The 22,885-nt window shown below is 32.7% G+C and overlaps 1 protein-coding gene across 5 annotated transcripts in view; it reads left to right on the top strand.

Moving 5' to 3' along the window:
• LOC107449100 (cGMP-specific 3',5'-cyclic phosphodiesterase) overlaps positions 1-22,885 on the top strand; it is a 308,625-nt gene that overhangs the window by 94,804 nt on the left and 190,936 nt on the right. For all 5 annotated transcript variants that reach the window (XM_087160033.1, XM_087160032.1, XM_087160031.1 and 2 more), the window contains exon 3: positions 12,277-12,640. In XM_087160033.1, coding sequence (XP_087016159.1) covers positions 12,277-12,640 — 364 coding nt within the window. The remainder of the gene's footprint in view (positions 1-12,276; positions 12,641-22,885) is intronic.

Below are 22,885 nucleotides of genomic sequence, written 5' to 3'. Positions count from 1 at the left end.
GTAGAAATGACAAAGTTAATAAGTCGGAAGCCATTTTTGCTTGTCTCTTCATGTAGGCTTTCATTTCCAGCAAATCTGTTCATGTTTGTATCGTGGCCAATCTTCGCATTGAAGTCGCCCATGAGCAGTTTCACATCATTTGAACAGCATTCACTTTGTGTCTTTTCAAGAAGGTCATAGAATCCATCTTTATCTTCATCCGTCTTGTCCTCCGTGGGGGCATGGGCACTGATAATTGAGATATTATGCGTTCTTCCTTTGATTCGTATGCTGCAAATTCTTTCATTCACTGGCTTAAATTCAATCACTTTGTCTCTGATTCTTTTGTTGACGATGAAACCAGTTCCAAATTGGTGTAATCTGTAATCCCCCCGTGTGGTGTATGGGGTAGAATTGCACCAACGTATTCCCGGCGTGTCGTAAAAGGCGACTAAATGGGTTGAGCTCAAGGCCAATCCCCTTGCCTCATAAAAAAAATCTACCGATTCAGAAAACTCAAAGAAAAACTTCCGGACCGGCACTTCGTAGACGACCTGGTACGAAATCGGACATGATTTTTGGAACATGGAATGTTAGAACATTATATAGAGGAGGTGCAGTGAAAAAACTAACTGATGTTTTCTTGGAGTACAAATTAGATGTACTGGCTGTTCAGGAAATGAGGTGGAAGGGAAGTGGAGTAATGGACAAGCGAAATTGCAGTATCTACTATAGCTGCCACGACAGTTACACCAGATTACTCCAAAATCTAGTAATCTCGAAATTCAGAGCGGAGGCCATGTATAAAGACGCAGAAAGAAATACTCTGAATACATTTGTGACTATCACAAAATATTTATAATAAGTATTTCAGGTATATATCAAGATGTATTTAAATCTAGCAAAGTCTAATAACTTAATAAAAGACTAAATTAATCTCGTGATACATTTTTAACTTGCCTTTCCTGCTCTTTATACTTAGTTATTTTTATCAACAAAAAAAACTATTCATTAAATTTAATTTATTAGTTATGATATTAATTATTTATGAATTGAAAGCAATTTTTATACAAACTTTTTGGGGAAGTCATTTCGTAAAATATCTGAATTGAATTTTTATGATTGAAATCAAATTAAAAAAAAAGACTTCCGGAAATGATAGAAGTGAGGAAAAAATCAATTATAACCGTAAGGATAACTTAATTGTGTTTGCTGAAGTAACATAACTTTTTCCCTTTTAAGGATTCTTCTATATTGTTTGAAAGCACTTACAATATCCATTATATTAGACAGACGGTAGTTAGGTTGCTTTCTTTAATTAAGACTAAAAGCTTAGAAGTAAAATTCATATTTTTCTCGATTCCTAAAAAAAAAGAGCTAAATTGGTCAAAGGTTGTCATTGAAGAAAGGTTTAATGCAAGAGAACTTTTTTTTGGTTAAAATGGCGGAAAGCAATACTCTTACTCGCATTTAACCAAATAAATATATTACGCAACTAGTGTGTTTGATTTTTATTTTTTTATAGACTATTTAAAAATGCAGAATTATAGAAAAACAACTTTGTATAACCAGCAACAAAGACGTTAAATCAAGAATGGTTGACTCAAAATATTTTTATAACGCGACACACAGCATAACGTAACACATAACATAACATATAACATCATATAACGTATAATATAATATTGTAGCAACGACATCTACCAACGAAGCTACCACAGCGCCACCACATACTAGACAGTGGATGCTCAGACTTCGAACCGAATGAACCTCCTTGTTTATTTCTCCTTTTCTTAATTAACTAAACTTACGTTTGTTTGTCCGTGTGCTATATGTGTACTAATAAAATATTTGGCACTAAGCTTTTCCTCATTTTAAACTTCCCGATATCTAGCTAGGGCCACAATATATAATAGTAGTAATGTATATATAGTAATATATAATAGTGCAGTTTCTTTTGAAAGTGGTGTAAGTCCAAGAATTTTAGGTTTTAATGCTTCATAGAATTTAAAATATTGCAAAATTTCAACTAATTTTTGCGATGTTTTTAAATCTATAAATTAATGAAGCATCAAAATTCAATAATGATTATTAAAATCGTAAAAAAAATATCGAAGCTAGTTTTTAGCTACAAACTGTACATATTTGACTTTCAAAATAATGACTCATAATGCTTCACGATTTGTGAGTCTTAAAAATAGCCACCTGGTTTTGAGCCTGCAAAACATTTTGACTTTTTCCAGCTTAATAGTTTTGAAAGTAATTAAGTATATGCTTGGTTATATGAAAAGATGCGCCATTTCTTGTTGTGTCTCCAGTTGTCTGACAAAAGCTTTGAACATTTCCTTTACTACTATTGTTGAAAGTACAATGTAAATGAAATGACTTAAAATATTTTTATTGTTGTTATTGCATATTATGTATAATTGGCAAACCCTCTCTAGGGGCACAGGAAACGTTTGTGATCCCAAGTTTCTATGCAATTTTTTATTCTTTTTGTACGAATGTTTTGTCTTTTTGTTTTGGACACGTTACTTTGAAACTCGCAGTTTTAAAAAGAAAAAAATTATAATTTGTAAAGTTCACCTAAAATAAAAATCGATACAAGGGGACATGAAAAATGCAATATTTTTAATGCTATTAGAAAGATAATTAAAACTGATTTGATTAAAACTGACTGGTAGTGTCTAAGCATTGTTTCAATAAATAAGTTAGTGTGACTAATTTAGTAATAAGTAAAATGTTTTTACTTTTCTTTACTTAGTCCGATAAAGGAAATAGTTGCATTTAGTTTTATTAGATGGTTTAAAATATCTTAACTTTAGTTCAATGAAAAAATAAATGAAACAAAAGAAAAAGAAAAACTAGTGAAATCATAAAAGTTCCATTTTTATCCAAATATATATTAATTAGTCTTTATCATTTTTTTCTTCAAATAACTAGAAAAAAAAAACCAAAACTGAAAACAAGACACAGATAAAGTCTCATGTAAATTGGATATTTTGTATTTCTAGTTTCGATAAAAATTCTATTTCCTTGAAAGTTGTTTCTAAAACAAAAAAAAAGATTTTAAAAAAATATTTGAAGCGAATACTTTCGAAAAAAATAAATTCCAATCTTCCGATAAAGAATGAAGACTTTTCCCTCCTGGTATTTATTTTGCCTTGAGAAATCTATTCAGAATCGTGACAGACATTCGATAGGACGTTTCCTACAAGACATTTTTGTGACAAAAATCTTTTTTAAAGTTTAAAACGTGCTGCATGTCAGTATTTGTCAATTCCTTTGAAAAACATACCTAAAAATGAAAAGTAAAAATTGTCAGAATCATTATTGGTTCTTTATATTTTTATTCCTGATACAATGATGTAGGTTAAGGTTGCTTTCGAACAGAAAAGGAATGTTACTTCCTTTTTATTAACCTACGAAAGATAAGGATGCAAACGCAGCTTTCTAATTTTGAAATCAATAACTAATATTTTCAGATGTTTTCATTTCATTTTATCATTTGAAATGCGTCGTATTGAACTTAGCTACCCTTGAGTTTTAAGGATGTAATATTTCTTTTCAAACTTTTTTCACTACATTATAATAACTTTCAAACAGAGGTATCCCTTCTATAAATTTCTTTCCTGAAGCTCTAATTACAAGCAAAAGTATATTTTTGTATTTTTGATTAATAAAATCAATCTTAGAGACTAAAAAACTATTAGATTATTCAACTATGTTTGTACTGAAATATAAAATTCAAAAAAAACATACTTTTTTCATTCATATTCAAAGATTTCTTCATGATTGATTTTGTAAATTAAAAAAATATCATTGATGAATAACTATTTCTCTTAAATCTAAATAACTGCAAATAGCAGCAAATTTGAAAAAAATATTGTTTGGAAGTGCGTCGTGTTTGGAAGATTTTACCCTTAACGCAAAAAAGACACTGTTTCATGCTGTATTTAATAATATAAATTATTGAAAAGTTAAATAAACCATTTTTCATTTATTTTGGAAATTAATACAAAATAATGAAAAAAAAGAACAATGTGTTTGACACAAATTCTGCATAAAAGGGTAAATGGAAAGAACTTATGACAGGAAGTGGAAACACCTTCCCAAACTTTCGACTTTTCGCGGAACATGACAGTTTAGTAGCACATCTGCACCGTATTGGTATGGCGTTTGAGCCATACTGTTTCTTCTGTAATGGCCTTTTCCTCGGAATAGCCACCACGTTCTCCATTGTAGAGCTAGCTGCTTGTGGAACTTTGATCATCGAGGTTTATTGCGAGGTGAGGAGACTCCTAATGAGGAAGTGGCTTTTTGTGTTTCTGTTTTTATCCTTCTTTGTGCTCTATTATTGTTATCCTCTCAACTCTCTGCCATTGGAAAAATAAAAATAAAAACTTTGAAAAAGTTTAAATCTTAAATTTTAGAACGTGGTATCTAGGTTCAAACATACATTTCAATAAATAAAATCAATAAAGGAATAAATATTTAATCCATTGACAATCCTGGCTGTATGTTCCTGTAAACAATTTCGCGACTAGTTTTTTTTCTCTCGTTATTTACTATTTTATTTTCATGTAACTAAATAAGAATTGGTTAACTTTTTAAAAAAATTGATTTTGTTTCTTGGTGAATTTCAATCTTTAGTGACCAAAAAAAAAAATATTTATAAGATTATATGAAACTCATTCTCACAGAAAATATGTATCTACTGCAAGATCGACTGTTAAATTGTGATTATAAATAAATAGATATTATTAATAATTAGATACTATTAATAAATATCGGGGAAAACACCACTTAACCAAAACTATGACATTTGGTGATATAAAGACGGAGTTGAAACGCAGCTATTGATGTTATAAAAGAACTCGTTCATTTTTCATAAACTAGGTAATGATAGTACGAAGATAAAAGCTGGCTTTCTTCTATCGAGTAGCAAAGTTAAATGATTAGTCAACTTTGTTTTCAAAAATATAAACAGTTGCTTCACTTGTACTCAAAATTTAAAGAAGTCACCTATCTCAATTTGATCGATAGTGAGATATTACTCCAATAGCAGGAAAAAGTTGAACTTCTAATGTAACAATACTGAGAAAATCCTTTTTCTGTCATCGAAGATATTATTGGAAATATACACATTCAAAATGACACAAATATATGCATTCAAAAAAGGCCCAGCCCAAATCTCGTTGTTTATTGTAATGATACAAGCAATGATAAAATATTAAAAAGCATTTTTTGAATCAATTCACACCGCTTTTTAAAATAGCGTGCAAAAGATCGGTCTTAGAAACGAATCTTAAAGGTCTCCAATGATTTCTTGTACTGTTAAAAAATTTGCAGTTTATTTGCCACCATTCTTGACGTTATAGCAAACTAAATACATTTTTAAGCACAGAACTGTAGTTATCTCAAAAAATTATATAAAGTTGACAAAATAACAATGGTTTAAAAGAATTAGTGCGAATATATTATTAAAGTGTGCTTATTTTTTAAGCTGAATATTTTTACAATGAAGCCATTAAATTGATTCGAATGCGCATAAAGATATGTGTTGCTGATAAATGTGGGACCACTTGAAATCAAGATAATGAAGGAGCTTCTGAAAAAATTCAAGTTGAAAGATTTGAGCCTTCTTCCATCCCTTACAATTCAAATCCATTCCTTAGTGGCCATCATTATTTATTACTAAAAAGTAATTAAAAAATATTGATAAGACACTTAGAAAAACACTGGGAAAAAACATACTTGATTAGTAGTTTAAAATTGACGATTTCGTTAAAGAGGTAAAGTCGGAATAGAAGCAAACATCCAAATGTATTTTTATAAGTACTGTATTCTGCGACTAGTGATTCAACAGGATAAATGCTTAAATGATTGTCACTAATACGAGGCTCATCCAGAAAGTAAGTTTCCCTATTTTTTTTAAAAAAAGAACTCATACTTTCAGGAGCATATTTATAGGCAACAAATACAGCAATGTTTCAGCTTTTTTTTAACATAGCCACCACCAGAATTGAGACACTTGTCGTATCGTGGGATCAACTTTTGTATCCCTCTGTCGTAGAACTCTGCCGCCTGTGAATGAACCACGTGGTGAAATAGTAAACGCTGACCGTTACTGTGAAACACTGCGGAAATTGCGACGTGCCATTCAAAACAAGAGGCGTGGAATGCTTAATTTGGCTCGGAGTTGTTTGATCATCCACCCTACAGCCCTGATCTTGCTCCCAGCGATTTTCCCGTTTTCTTGCACCTCAAAAAATTCCTATCATGCGGGGAGCGATTTGGCAAAGACGCCAACGACGCTAAAGACGTCTGTCACACGCTGGTTCCATTCACAACCGGCAGAGTTCTACGACAGAGGGATACAAAATCTGATCCCACAATACGACAAGTGTCTCAATTCTGGTGGTGGCTATGTTAAAAAAAAAGCTGAAACATTCTATTTGTTGCCAGTAAATATGCTCCTTAAAGTAGGAGTTCTTTTTTTTTATAAAAATAGGGAAACTTATATTCTGGATGCGCCTCATACTTTTGAATTTCATTAACGAAAGTGCGCAAAATAATCATTACCTCATCATTTATTAATCGTTCCTAATAAATTAAAAAAAATAATGTTTAAATAACTGTTTTCTTACTGAGAGCCATACATAATAAGAGATTGCACATTCAACTGTTTATTAATAACTATATACCTGCACAACGACTCCATGATGTTTTTGCTGGATCCAAATCTAAATTTTGCGAATTGGTCAATAAAAAAATTTAATACTTTTAGTCGGATATTTCGCTTCTCGGTGAACTTTATTATTCTGTTGTCAATTAGTGTATCATCTCCTATCTCCTCCCCAAAGTATAAAATAGAATAATAAAGATTAGCTGATCAGTTCAGCGAAAACGAAAAGAAACAGTTGCGAATAGAAACAAATCTAGAAGTTTAAAATGATGTTTTTACTGGCAGTTAAATATCCAGTGCTCTAAAATGTACTGTTATGTATCATAAACTTTAAAACTGAACAACAATTTCATTATTTTTTAATTACTTTTTAATATGGTCTTCGAAAAATTGAAGGCTCAATAAAAAATAATGGGCACCTTTTGGAGCAACAATTTTGCTTCGTGGTGAATTTTGTTCTTCTTTTAGGAACTATGGGGAAATTTTTACTGAAACATATTAAATTAGATTCTAACTTTTGAGACGGAAACTCAAACTTCGAAGAAAAAAGAATTCAAGCGACAGACTTTCGAAAATTAATTAACAATTACCGCGAACGAAATAAAATTCAAAAGCGTGAAACGTCTTGCAATTATAATGGAGTTGAAAATAAGAATACAGGATGAAAAAATTAACTAATTAGTTTTTTGGCAAATTTGTTCATATCATTAACGAATATCACTTAGGTCTGCCGCTTCAACTTTGTATATTAATTTGAATCTGGAGAAAATATAGTTAATATTTTTATTCTAAGCAGAATAAAATGCAAACTTATACATTTTATACCATGCTATTCCAGAATATGTCAATTTGATACTTAAATTATTTCGAAGAAAAATTATACTTTGAATGTTCAAAAAACTAAAAAAAAGTTACTTCTAATTTAGTAGTCGGGATGAAGTTTAAGAAACAATAATTATGTAATTAATTTATTGCCCGACATAGTTATTATTAAAAACACACAGATGATTACACGAAGGGAATCCAATGCTGTGCAAATCTATTCTGTGCTTGCTTCATCAAAGAAAATGCTACAAAATAATGTCAATTAAAAACTTTCAGAATTGCTGGTTATCCGATATCACTTTTTATTGAAGAATATCTCTTTTTGATCCGAAAATACTTGGAAAGTATTGTCTTGTGGACTTTTAAACCTTTTTTATAGTTGTTTAGAGAAACAGATTATTTAATGTTCTAACAGACAATAGTGTAAACTGAACTAGATAGTGTTATAAGCGTTTCAATAAACATCATAATATTTCGAGTGCATAAATATGTTCGGAACTTCAGATTTTAATTATTACAAAACCATATTCGATATTGTGAATTATTTTAATATGTAACAAAATAATCAATAATGTGTTGTACATCATTCAATCTACAATGAATGTTGCAGATTAAACGTTTATACATTTAAAATGACCGATTATTTTTCAAAACGGGCCTTTTTTAAGGCTGATGAAACTTTTTGATAAATATTTTTGAATCAAATTAATGTATGTTGAGTATGTAAGAATGAGTAAAAAAAAAGTTTTTTGTTCACTTTATTTTAATGTGAAGCAGATTTGATAAAAAGTAATACAGGAGAACGCTTAGCGTATAGCACTGTTGTTTTGTACTTTGTTTCTAGGACAAAGGTCCAAACTGAATTTTCCTTTGCAGTGAAAAAGAGAAACTTATTGATTATTTTGTTACATATTAAAATAATTCACAATGTCGAATATGGTTTTGTAGTAATTAAAATCTGAAGTTCTAAACATATTTATGCACTTGAAATATTATCATATTTATTGAAACGCTTATAACACTAACTAGCTCAGTTCACTAGTTTATGTTAGAACATTAAATAATCTGTTTCTCTACAGAACTATAAAAAAGGTTTAAAAGTGCACAAGGCAATACTTTCCAACTATTTTCGGATCAAAAAGAGATATTCTTCAATAAAAAGTGATATCGGATAACCAGCAATTTTGAAAGTTTTTTAATTGGCATTATTTTGTAGCATTTTCTTTGATGAAGCAAGCATAGCATTGATTTGAGCAGCATTGGATTCCCTTCGTGTAATCATCTGTGTGTTCTTAATAATAAACTTTATTTACAGGAATAATGATATGGTTTATACTTCATTCCTTGGTATCCATTTTGGCCAATTTCAAAATGAGTGTTCTTAGCATAACATTTTTTAGTACATGTTATTCAAATTTTAGATAAAACTATCATTATGCTTTAGATGGACACATTCAAACCAGGACGGGATTTCGTCAAGTGGCAAGAAGCAAATTGCAAGTGAAAAAAAATGATATTTGTAGAAAAACATAGTACAGTGAAACCCCGATTTTACGTTTCTCAGGGGACTGGGTAAAAAAAACGTAAAATCCGGGAAAACGTAAAATACGGGAAATACTTAGATAGCAAAAAATCATATAATAATAATGGGAAAATAAAACAAACTAAAGGTAGTAAAGATGACTCTTTCAAAAGGTACTATTAAAATCTATATTTTACGAAAAGAATATTAGTATTCAAAGAAAAAAACATACCAGTTCAAGATCACTTTTACAATTTTTGTTAAGAATCATGTAATTTAGGTGCAAAATAGTGCGTAATAGTAGATTGTTTTTTAGACATTGAGTTCAAAGTAAATGCCTCATCTTCCAGGACTGAAATCTTTTGCAAATTTTTTTCCTGGTCTTTGTATGATAGAAAATAGTCTTTCACTATTAGCAAACTTCTCAATGCTGTGTTGAAAGAAGGAACGGGCTGTGCTTCTGTTTCTTCTTGTTCATCTTCATCGGCGGATGAAAAGTTCATAACATCGTCCACGGATGGAGCAGTGGTTCTCTCAGCTTCGCATGTTGCTAAGTTTTCTCGGATGTACTCGTCGAAATCATAGCTAACTGTTTCATTGTCATTCTCCGAGTCTAGTCTATCTAATCCTACATCTGTTAACGGTTCATTAGAAGCTACGATTCCGCTTTCTTCAAAACAGTGGGAAATGCACTTTTGTGTAACGCTTCTCCAAGCAGCAGAAATAAAATGCATAGCCTCCAGAACACTCAACTTTAGTTTGCAGGCGTCATTTAGGTTTCCGTTCTCTAGTTCAGCTACAGCTTTCCAGGACAAGTTGCTTTCTGTAAAAAACCTTAAATGATCGAATAATGCCGAGATCACAAGGCTGTAATTTGCTTGTACAGTTTGCAGGAAAAAACTCAACACGCACATTAGATAGCTGCAAATCCGGATGTGCACTGCATTGATCGATGAACAAAATTATTTTGCGGTTCTGAAATTTCATCTTTTTATTCAGTTTCTGCAAAAAGTCTTCGAAAAGGGCTTTTGTTATCCACGCTTTTTTGTTTGCTTCATAATTTGTTGGGAAACTTCTCACGTTTTTAAAGCATCGTGGTTTGCGTGATTTTCCAACAACGAGTGGAGTCACCTTCTCACTTCCATCAGAATTACAGCATAGTAAAACCGTAAGACGCAATTTTGACATCTTCCCTCCGTGGCAGGAATCTCCCTTAGAAACGTAACTTTTATCCGGCAGAAGGTTAAAGAAAAGTCCGGTCTCGTCCGCATTGAATACGTCCTGTATCCTTTGGTCAAATTTGGTAAATTTTTCTTCCATTCTTCTATTGTAGCTTCATTCACGCTTGATGATTCTCCGGAGAGCGATCTATACACAAGATTATGTCTTTTTTTCATCCTGTCAATCCAGCCATTGGAAGCTGTAAAGTCTTTTAAACCAAGTCTATCGGCGATTTCTAGAGCTTTTTCTCTTAATATAGTGCCATTTACAGGTACATTAGCGTCACGAGCCTCTTTAAACCATTATACTAAAATCCCTTCCATCTCGTCGTACGGGGATTTTTTCATTGTTCTCCGTTTCTTGGCATTTTTTTCACCGACTTTTTCAAAGTTTTTATCAATGCATTCTTTTTTCTGTAGTATGGATTGCAGGGTTGTTACGGGAATTCCTTGCAATTGAGCGAATGCTACTTTTGTTCCATGAAATTCATTAAACTGCTCATCAATTTCGGCTTTCTCAGCAACAGAAAAGTTTTTGCGTTTTTTGCTCACCATTTTCGTACGAAAGGGTTTGAAATGCGACCACCTTGTGCTAAACAACAACAGAGTCTGAAAAGCTGTAGAAACGTAAAGATCCCCTTTGCTTTCCAAGGAAGAAAATAAGTCACTACATCTGATTGGTAACTGGAGTGTCTCTTCTCCTATCTGTCTCATTCCTGCATCAATGAAATGTGTTGTTTCTGTACTTTGTTTCTTCGCCCGCTGCCTTGTCCGAGACAGGCAGCAGGTGTTCAACAAAGGAAGGGGGAGAGAGGACTAAAGTTCTAGAAAACAGTAGTCTGTGGAATGCGTTACTGCTTTCATAGATTTACTTTCAACAACGTGGATGAGCTTTAAAAAAGCAAACATAGAAAAAATATTGCTTATTAAAACATTTTTTTTCTTTCTACAAAAAACGTAAAATACGGGAAATTCCGTAAATTAAAAACTTACAATCCGGGTAAAATTAACATTGAAGGTTTACGGAAAAACTGGGTCTGATGAAAAAAACGTAAAATGCGGGAAAAACGTAAATTCGGGGACGTAAAATCGAGGTTTCACTGTTGCTAGCAAAATTTGCTAGCAACTTCTGATGGTCTGGATTTTCGATCGCTTTTTTGTCTTTTTACACGTGATTTTTCAAATTCCAATATTTTTAATACGATGTCAACATGACACGTGAATTTGAAATTTGAGAAATAAATTTTTGACGTATTCAACTTGCGATGATTCCTCTGTACATTTACCTCGTGTTTTTGGCTGTTTCAATATATTGGTTTTTCTATTTCCTATTTTTAATATTACATTTCGACACCCGAATTTTGAATTTGTCTTATCACTTTGTTAGTGTTTTCTTCGCGTATATTAGTCCGCATCATTTTCCGACCATTTCCTCCACACTTATTTTTCGTTTTTAAGGCCTTTTTCTCATAGTTTTTCAATTATCGATAGTTTTAATTTGCTGTTATTATGGCACATTAAATGCTAATTTGACTAATCACTTCTTAACGCTCTCAAATCGTGACCTTGGCGTCTTAAATAACGTCATTTTCTAATCGTTTTCTTTGCAGTTGTTACAGTTTGTTGTCTTACTTCCGGCAGTTTCCACATCTTTTTCAAAATCTCGATATTTTAAGTGCGATGTTATTAATACCAACGTATTCGGAATCAAGCATTCCAGTACTTAAAATTTCATACGAGCATAAATAATTACTATTCAATGATCGTTTTATTACAATAAGTAGTACCGCAATGATTATGTTCCGAATCACAAATGTATTGCGATATCGCTCTGAAAAACTTGATTTGGCTAGTAACTTGTATGAACCTTGATTTGGCTGGTAGCAGTGTTTAGCTCTAGCAAATTTTGCTACTGATTTTGAAAAATGAAATTTTGGCCCTGATTTAGACTTATTATGTACATTTAAATTTGTAATTCTCACGATGGTAATAGAAAGAAATGTTCGATTAGTTAAACGTGTTGGTTTTTTTTATCTTTGCAGGAGTAGAAAAGAACTGCAGAAGCATCTTAAAAGCCTTAAAGAACCTGACCTCCTTATGGAACTGATCAGAGACATTGCAAATGAGTTGGACGTGGACACACTTTGCCACAAAATTCTGGTTAATGTTAGTATCTTGACTAACAGTGACAGGGGGAGTCTCTTCCTTGCTAAAGGTCCTCGTGGGTCAAGATACCTGGTAGCCAAACTTTTTGATGTCACTCCAGATTCAGTGTTGCAAGATGCTTTGGATGCTGCTGTCGATGAAGATGGCGAATCGAAAATCCCGCCCATCCCTTTTGGCATCGGCATAGCTGGGCATGTTGCACAAACTAAAGAGAATGTTAATATCAAAGATGCTTATCAGGTTAGTGAAAAAGTATCAGCTATTAAAATTCAGATAAATTGTTTTCAGTTGGGACGGATTCAAAATTAAATAAAAAGTACGACATTCTGAGCTGAAAATTGTTCCATCAAAATTTTTTTTTTTGTACTATAAAAGGAAACTGTTTGAGGTGTTTAGCCCAAATTTTGTCTAAGAATCTGCCTCTTAGGATAAATTGTACTAAACTGCCTTTGCTAACCAAGTAAGAAAAATGTGACAGAACTTTTTGATTTGTTTAATCTTTGAATAACAGCGTTTTTATCATAGCTGTTGATCCATTTTTATTAATTTTTTAGATTTTATTTTTTCAAATTAGTTAATTTAGAAGATTGCAACTGTTTGTACATAACATTCAAAAACTTAATCTTTTATTATTAAGGTAAATGATGAATGCAATAAATATTCTAATTGATAATTTTTTCACAGAACTTATGTTTAAATAAGTAATTTGTTTCCGAAAGAATTATTGAAAAAATCTTTGACGAAGTGATTAATCAATGCAGTGTGCAGTGTTCAATTTAAAAATAAAAATACATAAAAAATTATGATTTTTGATTTAATATTACACATTAAATATAAATATTATACTTTACTGTATTTATTTATAAAAATTAGTTTATTTTTGAAAATAATAGTATAATGCATAACTTAAAGATTAAAATTTTTAGTAAAATATCTTTAGTTTAAAAATTAAAATATTCTTAGTTTTAGTAAAACTTAGTTTTATTTTTAAAAAGGCTTAGAGATAGTGAGAGAGTAGAAACTTAAAGTTCACTATATACTGACTTCCAAAAGTTACACACGAAGCATTAAAATGCAGTACAACGTGTGATCATGCTTGTTACGAGGTGGTCAAACATCTCAGAGTTCAATAATCGCCATTCCTCTTTTGTAGCAGTTTCTTAATCTGTGAGAATGACTGGAGGGAGGATATGAGTATACGGCTCTGCCGAGGGCATCTTAAAGACGGTTACTCCATACGCGCAACTTCCTTTCTCTCCAAATTGTCGTACACGATAGCTGCATGATGAGATCATGCGTTGTCGTTCATTAAAACGGAAGTTTGACCAATTGCTGCAGTGTACAGTTTCACAAGGCTTACAGTTTCTCAATAGGGTCTAGAACTTCACCCTGATACTGTACAATCTACACAGAACTTTGCCTGTAGATGTGCAGGTCGGTGCGATATCCCATTGAATAACCTGCCCATACCATGATGTTCAGTGGCCTGTTCCTTGCTCCCTCCAGACCTAGCACGCTTGCCGTCGAGTTGGTGACCAACTCTAAACTCACCGGCAAACATGACATTGCCCCTATCAGGCGCAGTCCAATAAATATGCTGGCAAGACCACTTTAATTGCGCCTATCTGGATTGAATGGATAGAGGAATACAAACTCTGTTTCAGGCATACTGACCGTTCATGTGTAGGGAACGGCGAACAGTACTGACTGGTATTGTGTAACTAATGCCAATTCGCCTTATTAATGGCATTAGTATCTCTAACCATCGAAGTCAAATGTATATTGCTCACTCTTCAATCCCTCTTGACTGCAACAACATCTTTCAGGGGGTCGTAACCAGGGGTGAAAGCGAGACGGAAAAGAGGATAGGCTGGTAGTAAAACCATCTCAGTTATACAGGGTGTCCCAAAAGGTCGTTTACAAACTTAGCATGCTGGTCTGTCATATCATGATGAACAAGATTTACATAGGAACTTGTGTCCGAAAATTAAAACTGAGACCGCTAGAGGGCGATAAGTGCAGGTTTGGATGAGGAGAAAAAAAATGATATCGATAGCGGTGCTAATATGATTTTTATTATAGAACATCATTACATCACAGCAAATGCTCAAAATTCCTTCCATTCGTCACAATGCACGTTTCACAGCGTCGGCGCATGGATTCACGAACCCGTTCAAATTGGCCAGGAGTGTCACGGACACGTGCTGCCGCTTCCGCGATCCTGGCGATAAGATCCATGTCCGATGTCACAGGTGTCTCGTACACTATGGACTTCATGTGTCCCCACAGGTAGAAATCCAGGGGAGTCAGATCGGGGGATCGCGGCGGCCATGGGACTGGTCCGCCTCTACCGATCCAGCGATTAGGATAAATCCTATCGAGGTATTCTCGAACAGCGTAGCTAAAGTGGGCAGGCACTCCATCATGCTGAAACCAGATGTTTCGGTGGGTAGCGGCTGAAACGTCACCCATCAGATCCGGCAAAACTCTTTCTAAAAAAATGCGATAGGTATTTCCGTCGAGGCGTTCAGGTAGAAGGTAAGGGCCAATCAACATGTCACCGATAATACCAGCCCAAACGTTTACGCTGAAACGTTGTTGATGTGCATGGGCACGTGCACATCTTGGGTTTTCTTGCTCCCATACGTGCATGTTGTGCAGGTTCACGACACCATCCCGTGTAAAGCAGGATTCATCAGAAAACAAAATCCATGATGGAAAATCTGGCTGTGCGATCCGCTGTTGCAAATACCAGCGTGAGAATGCAATGCGTTTGGGATAATCGTCAGCGCACAATGCCTGTACTTTTTGGAAGTGGTAAGGGTGTTGCATGTCATCGTGCAGTATGCGCATTATGGTGGAACGAGCTACATCCAAGGCACGTTCGCCTTCTCGGAGACTTCTTTGCGGGTTGATGGCATACTCCTGCAGCACAGTTTCCTCTACTACAGGTGTGCGTGTAGCACGTTCTCGACCGATGTGGCTACGTGCTACGAAAGCACCTGATTCACATAATCTGCGGTGCAATCGTCCAAACAAAACATGACTTGGCTGACGTCTGTTTGGGAAGCGCTCAAGGTACGTCCGTGCCGCGGCTCGTCCATTTCCATCAGCGGCGCCGTATACGTGATGCATGTCGGCCATTTCTGCGTTACTAAACTCATTCATCCTTCTCCTTCAACGTCCACGCCTGAAATGATTGTTTTGCCCACTCTCCCGTTTTCGTGCAATTATCGCCCTCTAGCGGTCGCAGTTTTAAATTTCGGACACAAGTTCCTATGTAAATCTTGTTCATCATGATATGACAGACCAACATGTTAAGTTTGTAAACGACCTTTTGGGACACCCTGTATCTAGTTTTCGGGAGGAGTTAACTTATTCTTTTTAAAACTGTTTAACAATCTGTACTTTTTTCCATGGAAAATAAGCAGTTTTATATATAGACTAAAATTATAAAAGAATTCTTGGTAGTTACAAGTATTTTATTTTTCTCGAAAAAAATGCTAAAATGAAATGTCTTTCATACCAGCTTTTGCACTTTTCCGTCTTGCTATATAAGGGCTTTCAACCATGGTCGTAACCCTTCAGCAACAGGTCGCAGGTATTAACTATTTGGCAGGTTTGGAAGCAGGTTAGGAATTGTTTCCATAATTGTGAAATGGTGGAGTAATGGACGAAATTATAGAAGAAAAGAGCAACATATGTGATAAACTTTTCTGCTTCAATACTTCCGGCTGCACGCCAGTGTTCAGAATTTGTTTTCCGGAAGACATAGAAATAAATTTAACTTAAAAGAATATTAAAGGATATTCTAAACACTTTTCATTCGCACTTAAATGGAACGCACTTAAATCACAAAACAAGCTTCTTATACAGGGTGTCTATAAAAGAACTCCGGGGTTTTGAGGCAAAATATTTTAATGAAATCAAAAACACACATACATGTTTTATACATGACTGAAAAGCTTACATTTTCAAGTTTTTTTAACACTTAGTAAAGTTCTATATGAGCCCCGTTAGTGGCACGGCAGACGTCTAAACGGTATTCTACCTCTTCCCATGTCCTGGCGAGCATGTCTGGGGTGACGGTTGCCACACAATTGACTATTCGTTCCCTGAGATGTTGAACATCACGAATTTTCTCTGCACTTTGTACGGTAACTAAAGACTTCGTTTCCATGAGCCAAATAACACATTGAGCCTTTTGTTGCGGAGTCGCCATCTTTTCAAATTTCGCGACGTCATTTCAAGGTCAACGCCCTGCAGCGTCGCCAACAGTTGATACACACATTCCCAATTGGTATGAGTAAAACTTTTTGAGCTACTCTTTTCAGAGAAATCGACTAAATTTTGCTATCTTTTATAGTTAGTGAGATATGAATTTTTAAAACCCCGGAGTTCTTTTATAGACACCCTGTACTTTGATTTGCACATTTCTTGACATGAATCTGTGATTGTCTGTTATCTAACATATTTGCATTCTTCCTTGTACCTCTGCAACAAGATACAGCTTCTCCAATTTAGATTGGCTTCCAGAAATTAACATTTCTTTCTCCGTGTTTAACTTTTTAATGTGATTTTTTTTTCTAATTGCATGCAATATAAAGTTCTACAAAATTATTATTTCAGGAAAGCTAATGAAGTATTAAGTATATTGTAACAACAATATTACTTCATCAGTATAATTCCTTCTCTCAAATTAATTTTTTGTACTATTTCATTATTACCATAATCGTAGAATCAAGCCTATGTAAAAACTTTAAGGGTAACATTAATTATTCAAATCTCAGTGTTAGATTTTTTGTTTCGCTAAATATAACGCATACATATCTAATCCATTTCGAAACTAAATTTTTTATTGTTTATTTTTAAGCAATCTTTGATTAAAGTAAAAAAGCAAAGTGTTAATATGTTGTTACATAACTCTTTTCCATGTGTGTAGTTTAAATCGTAAAACATTTTATGTAACATCATTTGCGGTATGCTAACCTATTCTAGGGAAATAAATATTAAAGACGTAAGGAAACTCGTGCTATAAATTACATAAGCAAGCGGATCTCACTCGCGCTGAGTTCCCAAGATAATTATTATGTCGTGTAACATTAGGAATGTAAGTTGGGGAACATCATTGCCTAATTTTCAGGGTGATGCTGATGAAGAAAATAGGAATTTCCAGGCATTTTGCGTTCAAATTAATGTAATTAATTCTGGATTTATATTAAAATCACATTTGTATGATAATAAGATTGGCTGTAGTATTTTGTAATCGCAATATGAATGATAGTGTGATTTTGATGTAGAAGAAGTTAACAACAGTAATTACATATTATCTCTGTGTTAAAAAGCTTTTAGATATCTTTGTTAAAGGTGTTCAACTTTACGCAACAGTTTGTTTTGCCCCTCAGAAACTATCAGACTAAGGAACTTAAAAAAATATTAAGTTGTATAAAACGGCAGTACGATGGGACAAAAATTGTAACATTTGATTATAAGCTATCAAATATTATTATTTACTCTTAAGCTTGTAGTCGTTCTGGAACACATAAAAATGCAACTGCAGAGTTAAATTTTAACCAGCTGAAAGAGAGATTTTTATTTGAAGCAATGTCGGATTTTTTGAAAAAAATTCCTTTTTTTTTTTAATGTACTGCATTTTTACATGCTCATCATCTTTGCTTTAAACAATCAATTTTTCCTTTTTTTTTCTCTAAACGATGATCATATATCTTCTATTGCATGTATAAGTTGTAAAAAAATTATTTATTTCTCGAGATTTTTTATTTTCAATAACAACTAAGTTGGTGTTAGAGGTAAAAAGGAAAAATGGGTATCTTTAAACCAGAATTGTTATTTTTCAACCCATTCTACTAAAAAAATGGTGGAGATATTATTCACTAATAAAATACAATCATAATATAAACTGTATCATGAGAAACAGAAATAAATTTTGCTTTTCAATGACATTTTAACTTCTTGTCGTCTACAATGATTTGATTACTGTTGATGGCGGCGTACTCATTCATCTGCACATTTTCTGTAACTTTTTTTAAAATCGTGTATGCCTCTTGGTGACCTGAATTCTAGAACATTTAATCAGACTTTTGGAGTCTGTGGCTGAAATGTTTGATTTTGACTCATGAATTTTCTGTGAGCCTAACTAGACCTCCCAATTATTCCATATTAAAATTCTCATTGACTCCTTGAAAAGTATTAATGAATTAAACGTTACACGCTGTGTGAATGTTAATTTTAATCTACAAATACTGTTTTGTTTCGTTTATATAGGACTGAAATAAAGTGAATTTTATATAAAATTGCATTTTATATTAGTATAAGTGTTGAAGAAATAAATATATTTTCATAAAACAATGAAATTGTGCGAGGGCATATTGCTTCTTTTCAGCTATATTCCATCAAATAAAATCCAAATCAATCTACAATCGATTTCAAAAACTAATACATTTGTCCACCACCTTTGTTCTACAAACACTCCATCTGGTCATGTCCAATGAACAAAAGGGATCAAAAGAATGAAAAGGAGTATTAGTTTCCCAAAACTATTCTTTTGGAAAACTGATTCTTGAATCAACAAAAGAAAGTTGGTTCCTCTTTTTGGCATCTCTCTATTCAGCAATAAACTACCAACAGAGGTTGCGTTTCTTTTTCTTCTTTACTTGTTTTCTGTATTTCATGGATCTTAATATATTTGAATAACCATTGTTATATAAAATCATCTGACTTTCACTGACAATTTTTAATTCTAAAAATTTCAATAGGCTGATTAGAAACTATTCTACGTAGAACAAATCTATTTCATAAAATAAGAAATGCATTCAGCGAGGGAAGCATAACTATAAAGATAGCGTTCACTTTATCATATACAGATATATATTTATTTGGTAAAGGTTAGCATCGTTACCTTGCCTAAACGTTTTTTTTTTGTTCGAATAAGGGATAAAAAAAAATTTATACCCTGATTTTGACGAAAATACTTTGTAGTTGTTGAAATAGTTACCATTATCTGATATAGATATGCAGAAATCACTGATCTAGGGGCCCTATTACCGACTGACCGAAATTTATTCCGCTTGGAAACGATTCCACTCGGAAACTAGCTTTCATCGAATTGCTATTCCGCACGATTCCGGTGAAATTGGAGTTTGTAGGCGGGACTAACTTTGACCATTTAGAAAATTACTATAATTCTAATTTATTAATCTGGCAACGATACGTTTGTTTTCTATTCTTCCATGCGAGCTAAAATCGCATTAACTTAGAACTGAAAGCTTGAAAGTTCATACGTTTTACTTTAAAAAATGGCTTCCCATACAAAAATCAATATCAATAAAATTCAATCAATTACAATAAAATTCCGGAAGGAAAATCAAGGTTGTCTATAATTATTTTCATTGCAAGCAATTTTAGGATTAATTAAAACCTTCGGTTAATTAAAACCAAAGGAAGGATATTTGGTTATTCATCCATAATTACTAGTTTGAAGCGTCTAGTTCTATTTTAATGCAACAACTGTAAATTTGTTAAATTTTCCTATGATAATTAAAAATAAAAATATTTTTCACCAAAATAATTATTCGTAGCATTTATTATGAAGAAATCTGCCAAATCATTTCTAAACGTCCGCAAAAGACTATCTACCCTGCTAATGAATTGCCCTCAATCAAAAGCTGTTCATTTTGTTTTGTTTTAACAAGGAAGAAAGATAAAATAACTCATAATTTATGTAAATATTTAAACATTGCTGCCTTTATGTTTTCTTTTAAATTTTCATTTTATTATTTTTTTAAAAGAAAACAATTATATTTTGAGTTAGATGTAAAAGGAAACCACGAAAATATCTTTCAGATTGCTTGACGCTTAAAGAGTTCCAGCTTAATGCTCAGGAATCGTAATGAATTTTTTTACGTAATGAATCATTTTTTAGCATCTTTGACAGGCAGCCAATTATATTTGTGAATATAACGAGATGCTCTTTATATTTTTTTATTTATATTCATAACTCATCCCAAAAAATCAAAGTAACTCGCTATTTAAGTATCGGCGAAAAGCACTGTTTATAAAAGTTATGAAAATAATTGATTTTAACCATGATTAAGTTGGAATTAAAATTATCAAATTTTGCGTTACACTCAAAGAAAAACCTCGAAATTGTTTTTCAGATTGCTTGGCGGTTATAAGATTTCAACTAAATGTTCATCATTATCTCAATGAAATTATTTTTTTATAAGTAATCACTTTTTATTATCAATCAGGCCTAGCCGTTGTGGCTCAGAAAATCTGGAATCTCCTTGAGGTCAGGCTAACCGTGGGAGGTCCACGTGGTTTTCCTCCACTGTAACGGAAATGAGGGTTAGTTCTATCAAAAACTCCTCCACGGAGGCAAATTTCACTCAATACTTGATACAGGACTCTCCTTGTCTTCTGAATTGGATTTAAAATTACAAGACTACGGAGTTGAACATCAGTAGTCGTCAACACAAAATTAGGTCGGGTGCTCGACGACGGTTATAAAATTATGAAATAGATAAGGTATAATCTTTCTGAATATAACGAAAAGCTCTTGTTTTTAACTCAACCCGTAAAACAAAATAAGCCGCAATTTAAGTATCAAAATACAATTATATTTATGAAAGATATAAAAATATCCTATTTTAAATAAAATTAAATTATCAAATTTTGCGTTATGAGCTAAGAAAATCTACAGAAATGTTTTTCAGATGGCTTTTATCGGTAATAGGCTTTAATCGGTAGTAATGACAGAAAACACCTCCATTTTGATCACTAAAATAAACAAACTCTTATCGGAATCTAGATTTCGCTTACTCTTAAACCTGCTGGAAAAAATGTTTTCGCATAGTATTTGAAGTTTTATTAATGCAAAATGAAACTTAGTTTTCTTTATCTACATTTAATATTATATTAGACGTTTTGCTCTAATTGTACTAAAATATTTTAGATTGTCACTCATTTAAGGCTTCATTCTTATTTACTATTTACTTATGACCAACGCAGTGAATGATTGTCAATATGAATCTTTTGCTTAAAAATTATTACAATCAACTAGAAATGTAAGAAGTTTGGCATTTAGACATTCATCTGTTTTACTATCACTATTCTTTAAACATCATAGAGCTGTAGAATATGTTCTTACATAAAATGCACTTTCTATGATCGCAGTGGCTAATGTGTTGATAAATTGTTTACTGGATATTCTGTAGCGGCAAAAAAATTGACTAATAACTGAAAACAGTTTTTAAATTTTGTTTTCATTATTTTATTAATTATGCTTACCAAATAATTATTGCATAGCTTTGTAATTATTGTTATTAGATTATATATATATATATATATATATATATATATATATATATATATATATATATATATATATATATATATATAAATATATCACGTTCCTTAAAAGTGCTTTGAAGTACGTTGCTTTTCTTAAAAGATAAAATTTTCATGAATCTTTTATCAGGATTGAGTGCTAAAATAAAATATAAAATCAGAATTCCATCCTCACATTTCAGTAAAAACTCTTTCCCCATTTTGGAAAAAATAAAATGAACTGACAACTGTTTTTTCTGCTCTAAAAGAAGGAAAAGATTGAAGGGTATAATCTAATCCTGATCTGATCCTTCAGCATCCCGTCACTATGGAAACATCGCAAAAATCTACTATGTCTGCTTTTAAAAGAAGGTATATGGGATGAGAAGACGCACTTTTAGAGAATTGAGTTCGCTTAAAACAACAAAAAATATTTTAATATCATTTTGAAATCTTTGCTTAAGACAACGAATTACATTAAGCATCAACTGATTGTGTATTTAACGGTAAAAATTACTTACTTACTTGTAAACAATTAAATCTTAAATTGTGTTTAACAACATATGGTGAAATGACCAATAAACTATCAGAAGAGGTCATCCAAGAATGTTCCAGAACATTCCACAAAATTCTTTTCCAGGTGTGTCACCACTTTTGACAACCCTTCTGCATGTTTGTCATAGAGCTTAACAATTAATTTCGCCAGTTGGCCAATATTTGCAGCTCTGTGATTTGCCCCTCTGATCCTTCTCCGTCCAACCAATGCGATATTTGTAAAATTTTAATTTTTTTGGCGAGAGTTTTCTCCCCTATCTTCATAACGAAGAGATAGTCAGTAGTTGTGGTTTTTCTCTCAATAGTGTTTGTTTGATTTTTCGGCTTAGGCCGAAGTTCTTCTCTGTTGGCATGTTTGCCAAGCATTTTTGTTTTTTTCATAATGTTAAGTTATCAATAAACATTTTTGTCCTCATCCCTAACTATGAGTCTGGTGAGTAATTTTACTGTATAAGTTGTTTTCTCTTCCTTTTTTTCAGCATGTTCCACTGAAGCTCTTACTTGAAATTTTGTACCCACTTCCAATGTACCCCACTATCATCTTTTTCGGCCTTTGCATAATTACTTTCTAAATTGCATTTA

This window comes from Parasteatoda tepidariorum, chromosome 3, assembly GCF_982258835.1.
Source record: "Parasteatoda tepidariorum strain Cologne lab strain chromosome 3, Ptep-v5.0, whole genome shotgun sequence".
Taxonomy (NCBI): Eukaryota; Metazoa; Arthropoda; class Arachnida; order Araneae; family Theridiidae; genus Parasteatoda; species Parasteatoda tepidariorum.
The sequence above is the reverse complement of the archived record's forward strand: the minus strand, read 5'-3'. Positions and strand labels throughout refer to the sequence as shown.